General features: G+C 46.2%; 1 protein-coding gene across 1 annotated transcript; it reads left to right on the forward strand.

The window, feature by feature from the left end:
* Positions 1-594: 594 nt before the first annotated feature.
* On the forward strand, positions 595-6,802 carry TLR8 (toll like receptor 8; the record flags this gene model as incomplete). The annotated part of the gene is made up of 1 exon (XM_081080935.1): positions 595-6,802. The coding sequence occupies one exon, from the start codon at positions 595-597 to the stop codon at positions 3,712-3,714; it is 3,120 nt and encodes a 1,039-aa protein (XP_080937061.1). The 3' UTR covers positions 3,715-6,802.
* Positions 6,803-9,984: the final 3,182 nt, after the last annotated feature.

A 9,984-nucleotide genomic window follows, 5' to 3' on the forward strand; every position in this document is an offset into this window, starting at 1 on the left:
ACGATAGCTACAGAGCTTGCTGTGCTATAGATCTCGCATGAGCCATGGTTCAGCATCAGCCCACTGGGGGGGGGGGGCGCGGGGGAGGCACCTTGATGACTATCTCTGCAAGAGTTTCCCAGGTTTTCTCATCATCAAAATCTCAGCTCCATCTTCAACTTCTTTTTGTAAATATATTTGTATTGGTTTCAGAGAGGAGGGAGAGGGAGAGAGAGATAGAAACATCAATGATGAGAGAGAATCATGGATTGGCTGCCTCCTGTACCCCCCACACTGGGGATCGAGCCCGCAACCTTGGCATGTGCCCTGACTGGGAATCAAACCGTGACCTCCTGGTACATAGGTCGATGCTCAACCACTGAGCCATGCCGGCCGGGCCATCTTCAACTTCTATAGCACCATGAAGCTGAACACAGTGAAAACTCACAATGGTTCTGAACCCATTTTAATGCAATTTATTTTGTGGTTAAGAGAACTGCTGCTTCAAGAGCCATACAAAGTATGGTGACCCCCTTGTTAATTTCCTCAGGAGACACCCGGCAGATATTGCTACTCTAATACTGTGCCCCCACCTCTGGTTTTCCTTAGGAAAACATGACCCTTCCGTCTTTGCTGCTGACCTGCCTTGTCCTGCTAACCTCGGATTCCTGTGGCTTCTCCACGGAGACCAATTATTTGAGAAGAAGCTTTCCTTGCGACGAGAAAATACAAAATGGCAGCTCTGTTATCGTGGAATGCAACAACCGGCGACTGCAAGAAGTCCCCCAGACCGTGGACCCAGATGTCACGGAGCTAGACCTCTCTGATAACTCCATCACACACATCACGAACGAATCCTTCCGGAGGCTGCACAATCTCACCACCATCAACCTCAACCGCAACGCCATGCTGCCGCCCTACTTTGAAAATTACCGGAGAAATAAAAAAGGCATGAACATCACTGACGGCGCGTTCCTCAACTTGCAAAAGCTAACGGAGTTACTACTTGAGAACAACCAGTTAGACAAAATACCCTCTGGCTTGCCGGGGTCTTTGAGGTGGCTGAGCCTAACTCAAAACGAAATCATTTCAGTCACTAAAAACAGCACTTCCGGACTGAGGAACTTGGAAATTCTCAATTTGGGCTGGAACTGCTATTTTGGCAACGTGTGTAATAAAACTTTTAACGCCGACGGGGCCTTCGAGGAGATGGCCAACTTGAAGGAGCTCACGCTGTCCTTCAATAACCTTTCCAGGGTGCCCCGCAACCTGCCGAGATCCTTAACGAAACTGTATCTTAGCAACACCAACATCAATGCCGTCCGTGGAGCGGACTTGGAGAACCTGGGAAATTTAACGGTCCTCGATCTGAGCGGGAACTGTCCAAGGTGCTTCAACGCGCCGTTCCCCTGTATACCTTGCCCAGGAGATGCTTCCATTTCCATAGATGGCAACGCTTTCGACAGCTTGACCAAACTTGAATATCTCAACCTCTCTAGCACTTCCCTCCGGAAGATCAATTCAAGCTGGTTTGACAATATGACTCGTCTGAAGGAGCTGCATCTTGAATTCAACTACTTGGTACAAGAAATCGCCTCTGGGGAATTTCTAACGAAACTGCCCTCCTTGGAAATACTGGACTTGTCTTATAACTATATAAAGACACAATATTTAGAGTTTATGACTCTTTCCCCAAACTTCTCGAAGCTTACCTGTCTCCGGTCTTTGCATTTAAGGGGTTATGTGTTCCAGAAACTTCGGTATAAAGATTTCCAGCCCCTGATGAACCTCTCGAAATTAACGACAATCAACTTGGGCGTTAACTTTATTAATCAAATCGATTTTACCATTTTCAAGCAGCCCGAACATCTGAACGTCATTTACTTGTCGGCAAACAGAATTTCGCCCTTGGTCAATGGTACTAGGCAAAGTAGTGCGCGTCTTTCTGCAGGCCGCAGTCACGTCCTCAAACCCCGCTCAGCCGATAGCGATTTTGACCCCCATTCGAATTTTTATCACAGCACCAAGCCATTAATAAAGCCAGAATGTGTACATTATGGCAAAGCCATCGATTTAAGCCTGAACAACATTTTCTTCATCGGGCAAAAGCAATTCAAAGATTTCCCTAAAATCGCTTGCTTAAATCTGTCTTCGAATGGCAATGGTCAAGCATTAAATGGGAGTGAGTTTTCAGCTCTGTCCCACCTCAAATATCTGGATTTTTCACACAATAAACTGGACTTTGATGCTGATAGTGCTTTCAACGAGTTGCCTGAGTTAGAAGTGCTAGATCTGAGCAACAATGAACACTATTTCCAAATCGCAGGGGTAACACACCGGCTGGGTTTTATTAAAAATTTAACGAAGCTGAAAGTTTTAAATGTGAGTCAGAACAACATTTATACCCTGACGGAGTACAACCTGAGCAGCAGTTCCCTGAAACAATTAGTTTTCAGTGGGAACCGCCTGGATATTTTGTGGAAGGCTGCAGATAAGAGGTACATGTGCATTTTCAGGAATCTCAACGTGCTGGAAGAGCTTGATATGTCCTTCAATAACCTTGAGCGTATCCCCAAACAAGCCTTCATTAACCTGCCCAGGAACCTCACCAAACTGTATCTAAATGATAATAAGTTACGTTTCTTCAACTGGACGCTACTCCTGCACTTTCCTCAGCTCCAGTTGCTTGACTTAAGTAGAAACTGTCTGTATTACTTAACGGATAGCCTATCTAAAATCGCATCCTCTCTTCAGACTCTGCTACTGAGTGAAAACATAATTGCCCATATTCCCTCTGACTTCGTTTCAGAAAACAGCAGCCTGGTAACCCTTGACTTAAGTTCCAACAAGCTCAAGATGATCAACAGATCGACGTTTCAGACGAACAAGAACAGCAACTTAGCCCTTTTGAGACTAGATGGAAACCCCTTTGACTGTACCTGTGACATGGGAGATTTTCTAAGATGGATGGATGAAAATTTGAATGTCACAATTCCTCGGCTGACAGATGTCACGTGCAGCAGTCCTGGGGATCAAATAGGGAAGAGTATTGTGACTCTAGAGCTCACCACGTGTGTTTCAGACACCATTGCGGCCATATTATGTTTCTTCACATCTTTCCTGACTCTCACGGTTATGTTGGCGGCTCTGGCTCACCACTGGTTTTACTGGGATGTTTGGTTTATTTATCATGTGTGTTTAGCCAAGGTCAAAGGCTATAGGTCTCTTTCCACATCCCAAACTTTCTATGATGCTTATGTGTCTTACGACACCAAAGATGCCTCCGTTACGGACTGGGTGATCAATGAGCTGCGCTTCCACCTGGAAGAGAGTGAAGAAAAAAACGTGCTCCTGTGTTTGGAGGAGCGGGATTGGGACCCGGGATTGGCCATTATTGATAACCTCATGCAGAGCATCAACCAAAGCAAGAAAACGATATTTGTTTTAACCAGAAAGTATGCCAGAAGCTGGAGCTTCAAAACAGCGTTCTACTTGGCCTTGCAGAGGCTGATGGATGAAAACATGGACGTGATTGTATTTATTCTGCTGGAGCCAGTGTTGCAACACTCTCAGTATCTGAGGCTACGGCAGAGAATCTGCAAGAGTTCCATCCTCCAATGGCCTGACAACCCCAAGGCGGAAGTCTTGTTCTGGCAAAGTCTGAAAAATGTGGTCCTAACAGAAAATGATTCGCGGTATAACAATTTGTATGTTGACTCCATTAAGCAATACTAACTGATGCTAAATCATGGTTTCTTACTGTAAGACAAAGGCACAGCAACGACTCTTCTGTCTTAGCCAGCTATTGCTGTGTAACAAATGACCCCAGAACATACTGGCTTAGAATGACAGAATTTGTTATCTTGTAGTCTCTGTGGGTCAGGAGTCCAGTCTGGCTTAGCCAGGTCCTCTGCTCGGGGTGTCTCAAAGGCTGCAATCTAGGTGTTACCAGGGCCACGGGCATCTCTTGGGGTTAAGACTGCAGTCTCTGAGAAACCCCAAGCTCACACTCATGTGGTTGCTTTCAGGATTCGCTTCCTTCTGGGCTGTTGGCCAAAGGCTGCTCTCAGTTCTCAGCCACATGGACTCTCCCACATGGCAGTTTGCTTCATCAAAGCCAGCAGGAGAGAGAGGTTTTTCTGTTTTGTTTTTTTTTGTTGTTTTTTTAAATTTATATTTTTATTGATTTCACAGAGGAGGGGAGAGGGAAAGAGAGAGAGAAACATCAATGATGAGAGAGAATCATGGATCGGCTGCCTCCTGCCCGCTCCACACAGGGGATCAAGCCTGTAACCTGGGCATGTGCCCTGAGCGGGAATGGAACTGTGACCTCCTGGCTCATAGGTCAACACTCAACCACTTAGCCATGCCGGCCAAGCCAAGAGAGAGAGCTTGCTGGCAAGAGAGAAGTCACCATTTCTTGTAACCTAATCAGGGAGGTGCTAGCCCATTTCTTTGGCCATATTCCATTTGTTAGAAGGAAATCACAGGTCCCACCCGCTCAGTGGGAATGGTCATCTCCGGGGGAAACTAGTCTATGACGAAGGTGGGGGGTGATTGTAACGGCCTCCATCAGAGATTGTGACTCTCAGGAGGTGGGGGTCATTGTCAGCCATCTGAGCAGTGGCCTACTCCACCTTCTTTTCACTAAGAACTTTGGGAACTGTAACTAGTAGTTCTGATGTTAAGTGGCTATTTCGATTTATCGTACATCCATGGCTGTATGATTTTATTATGCTGTGGTTGTGCTAGTCTTTCTCTTAGAGTTACTCTTATAAAAATTGGCTATAATATTTGCCTTCTAAGGTGTAGATGTCGTTTAAAGGCTTATGTAGTTTTTAAGTGGCTTACTTTTTTACTTCTTAACCATTTTTTTAGAGTACTTATCTAAATTAAAAGTATTTGGAGTACCTGTCAATTGTCATTGCTGAAAGTCTTGAATAATTAAAAATGCTTCATTTCACATAATGAGCATATGACAAATATACAATAGGGAAATTGATCTATAATATCAAAGAGATTGGCATCTACACTGGATTTTTTGAGAATACTTCTTTAAAATGGTTGGTAGAGCCCTAGCTGGTTTGGCTCAGTGGATAGAGCATTGGCCCGCAGACCAAAGGGTCCTAGGTTCAATTCCGGTCAAGGGCACATTACCTCGGTTGCAGGCTCCTCCCCAGCCCGGGCCCTGGTTGGGGCTCATGCGGGAGGCAACCAATCAATGTGTTCCACTCACAGCGATGTTTCTCTCTGTCTCTCCTTCTCTCTTCCACTCTCCCTAAAAATCAATGGGAAAATATTTTGGGGTAGCATTAATGAGAGAGAGAGAGAGAGAGAGAGAGAGAGAGAAGGAGGAGGAAAGAAAAGAAAAGTCTCTTCAGAATGAAAACAAGAAAACTCTCTAGTGCACCATCCTTCCTTAGGTACATGCAATCTCTTATTAATCTCGCAGGATGAGTTCTCTTTAAATCTGTTTTTCCGAGGAATTGAACAAAATGCTGTGTCCGAGTGGCACTTAGTATGGATACAGTGGAAGTCAGCACAAGTTTGCCAAGGACAATTTTAGCTTTAACATTGAACCCCGTTTGGTGACCATGTTTTGCTGGTGTGTGGGAAGGCCTGGGCACAAATATCTGAAAGCAGGATCATTCCAGGAAGGGGCAACCTGAAAAAGAATGGTCAGGGCAGTTACAGCTCGTCTCTGTTCATGGTCTGGTAGAAGCTCATGGCTGTGTTGCCTGATTTGGGGGTAAAATAGACATATAGGTTTTGGAGTAGCATTAATAATGCCGGAAGTATGTGAAACTCACACGCTTCGGTAGTGTTCTGTTGACAGAATCAAAAGTGGATAAAAATCACAGGCAGTTTTGCCTTTCTTGCAAATATCTTCGTAAAGTGAAGGTAGTGAAATCAGTGGTTAATAACATTTGTTTCCGAAACTCACTTATTCCTCATTTAAGGTACTGGTATGGGGAAATCAGACCTGTAATTTGTTAAAGAGAAAGTCACCTTGTTCTGTTTTTCTGTTATTTTTAAATGTAGATATGCCAATACCCGCATCTACGTCTTTAAAGTGCAAACTTTACAAAGGTGTACAGTGAAATTTAATCTCCCTCCCAATACAAGTTGGCTTCCTGAAGACACCCACTAGTAGAGATTCTTGTGTGTTCTTTTGTAGGATAGTGTACGGCTCAGTTGCCTTAACAAAGAGACCCCACAACACCAAAGTTTATTTCTCTGCCTAATGCTATGGCCTGAGTGGTTGTATCCTCCCAGAGTTTACATGTTGAAACCCGAAGGTGGTGGTGTTGGGAGGTGGGAAGTTGTGAAATTCACCCAAGAACTTGCCCTTGCTCTTCTGCCTTGTGGCGGCACAGGATGTGGGCTGTCACCAAACACCAAACCTGCCAGCACCATCATCTAGGACTTCCAACCTCCAGAAATGTCAGAGAGAATCACTGATCGGCTGCCTCCTGCACGCCCCCTACTGGGGACCGAGCCCACACCTGGGCATGTGCCCTGACCAGGAATCGAACTGTGACCTCCTGGTTCATAGGTCAAAGCTCAATCACTGAGCGTCTGTTGGGAAGGGGGAGGGGGGTTAAAAAAGCATATTTAGCATACGTATGGCTTTAGTTCCTGTGGTTGGAGTGTGCCCATACGCCAAGGTTGTGGGTTCTATCCCCAGTCGGGGCACATGCAAGAATCAACCAGTGAATGCATAAAGAAGTGGAACAAGAAATTGATGTTTTTGTCTATATGTCTCTCCCCTTCCTCCCCCCCCACCTCTCTCTCTCATCAATAAAAAATTTTAAAAACTACCCAATGCAAATTTCCATACAGTGTTATTGACTGATGGTGATCACGGCGTGAAGAGGGAGAAGCCCCACGGAGGACGGGTTGAGAGTCACTGAGAGAAGCGTCACTGAGCTTGATGTGATGACTCAGCTGGGTGATGATGGAGACAGGGACAGTTCCATGGAGGCAGGAGGGGAGAAGCCCGAGATGACAGCAAAGAGCTGGCTCGGGGCCCTGACTGGTATTCACACCATAGCTGCTTCGTGTATTCACTTTTTCCCTCGTGATCTCTGGCCCTGAAAGCCAATAGGTGCAGTTTCCTTAAAGCTGGAGAAACAGGCCCCTCTCACGCCGTTAGGAATCTAACATCTTTTCAGAGCAGCGCTAGGCTTTCTTTGCCTTGAAATCCACCTTGATCCTGGAACAGCCAGCTGAACCAAGCGCTTCCCACTGTCCTCAGCAAAGGACAGAGACGTTAGGAGGAAGGCCGAGTCTTCTCGCGGGAGAAGAATCTGCCAGGATGGAGTTCTTTCAGCGACCTGGGGAGTCAGACCCAGGCAGGTCCTCCGCGCTCTCAGAGCCTTTTGCTGCCAAGTGGAGACTCACTCAGAGGAATTCTCCCCTGTGTGGATGGCGCTTGCTCCTACTCATATGCTTCACTGTTCATGCAATAGAAACTAAGTGAGCACCTACTGTGTGCACTAGTTGTCATTGTGTCAAAGTGCATGTGTGGGGAGTCCTTGGACCAATGGTGACCCATCTTTCCTTCCCTCTCCAAGACCAGGCCTTGAGTGGGGGCGGGGGGGGGGGGGTAGGTGAGCATGTGTCCTTGGGGTGAAAGAGGAAGGAAGAGAGGGCTGTGGGAGAGGGGTCTGTGTTACACAGCATCTGTGTGTGAAGGACTCTCTGGGAGGTCTCCCAGGCCTCTGAGCTCCAATCAATTTTCTTTATTGATTAAGGTAGTACCTATGTGTCCTTATCTCCCCATTGCCCCCTCCCCCACCCCACTCTCGTACATGCCCTCACCCCCCTGGTGTCTGCGTCCATTGGTTATGCTTATATGCGTGCATACAAGTCCTTTGGTTGATCCCTTCTATTGAGAAAGAATAGGTCTCACACATTCCAAACTTCTTTTATTTATTTTCCAAGGCTCCATTCTCCCCTAGTACAAGCTTTGGGGAGGATATAAAATGATTAGGCCTGGAATATTTCATCTATCATCTCATCCATCTTCCACTTTCATTCAAAATTTATACTTAATAGACAAATGCTTGTTGCACAACTAACATGTTGAGTCCTAAGGTGGGTTCAAAAATGGCCAAAAATCCATCAACTAATCAAAAGGTAAATAAAACATGGTCCATGCATACAATGCAATATTATATGTCATAATGTTGAATAAAAAGGAATAAAGTGATAAAAATGAATAAAGTACTAACACATGCTACAACATGGATGAACCTTGAAAATATGATCAGTGAAAGGAGCCAGATACCAGCACCACATGTTGTCTGAGTCCATTTGTGTGAAATGTCCAGAATAGGCGATTCCATAGAGACAGAAAGTAGATGAGTGGTTGCCCGGGGCTGGGGGTTGGAAGGAGATGGGCAGTGACTGCTACTGGGCATGAGATGTATTACTGGCATGCTGCAAATGTTCTAAAACTGATTGTTGGGTCAGTCACACAACTCTGACCTACTGACGGCCTTCTTTCTCTACGTTGCCCCCCTTTTTGGTGGCTTTCCTAGCAGGCTCCCCTCCATGTGTGAAGCTCCTGGCATTTCCACCCTACACGTTTTTTGTTGTTGCTAATCCTCACCTGAGCATATTGTTCCATTGATTTTTAGAGAGAGGGAAAGACAGAGAGAAACATTGATGTGAGAGAAACACATCGATTGGTTGCCTCCTGCACCCACCCTGACCAGGACCCGGGCCAGGGAGGAGCCTGCAACCAAAGTACGTGCCCTTGACCGGAATTGAACCCGGGACCCTTTGGTCCACAGGCTGACACTCTATCCACTGAGCCAAACTGGCTGGGCTCCACCCCACGCTCTTGAAGTCCTCTCTATCAGCTCTCTCTGGTCCTCTGCTTTCTTCTTGGAGCTGCTCAAGATTTGCCAAATCCGTTTGGCATTGATCGCTGTCTGTTGGCCTCTGTAAAAACCAGTATAAAAACAACCAAACAACAAAAACATCCTGAACTGCAGGTATTAGAATATCCAGTTCTGATCACGCAAAGCAAAGGCTCTGGGCCAATCACTCCACCTTTCTGAGCAGAATTCCTCATTGTAAAATGGACTACATGATCTCCAAGGTATTTTCAAATATTGAACTGTATTAGCCTCCTAGGGCTGCCATAACACAGTACCACAAACTGGGTGGCTTAAAACAGCAGTTCATTGTCTTGGTTCCTGGAGATGGGAAGTCTGGAATCAGTGTCTGCAGGGCTACGAGCCCTCTGAAACCTGCTCTTCTAGCTCCTGGTGGCTGCTGGCAACCCTTGGTGTCCCTGGGCTTGTAGATGCATCATGCCAATGTCTGCCTCCATTGCCGCCTGGTTGAATTTCTTCTATGTCTCTCTTCTTTTTTTAAAAAAGTATATTTATTGATTTTTTTTAGAGAGAGGAAGGGAGAGGGATAGAGAGGTAGAAACATCCATGAGAGAGAATCATCAATCAGCTGCCTCCTGCACACCTCCTACTGGGGATTGAGCTCACAACCAAGGTACATGCCCTTGACTGGAATCAAACCTGGGACCCTTCAGTCCACAGGCTGATGCTCTACCCACTGAGCCAAACAAGTTAAGGTTCTCTCTCTTCTTATAAGAACACCAGTCATATTGGATGAAGGGTCCATCCTACTACAATATGACTTCATATTAACTAACTAGAGGCCCAGTGCACGAAGTTCGTGCACTGGTAGGGTCCCCAGTGGCTGCCGGCTGCTGGCTAGGTATTCCCTCCCTTCACCCAACTGCCTGCTGCTGCTGCCGCCCAGGGCCTCCCTCCCTTCCCCGGGCCAGTCCCACCCCCTGGTCTAACTCCCTGACAAACTCCCAGTCGAGGGGACAATTTGCATACTACGCTTTTATTATATAGGATTACATCTGCAACAGCTCTATTTCCAAATGAGATCACATTGTAAGGTACTGGGGGTTAGAACTTCCACATAAAATTTGCGGGGCTGGCATGCAGTGCAACCCATAAC

The sequence above is a fragment of the Myotis nattereri genome (genome assembly GCF_964212035.1).
Source record: "Myotis nattereri genome assembly, chromosome: X".
NCBI classification, from domain to species: Eukaryota; Metazoa; Chordata; class Mammalia; order Chiroptera; family Vespertilionidae; genus Myotis; species Myotis nattereri.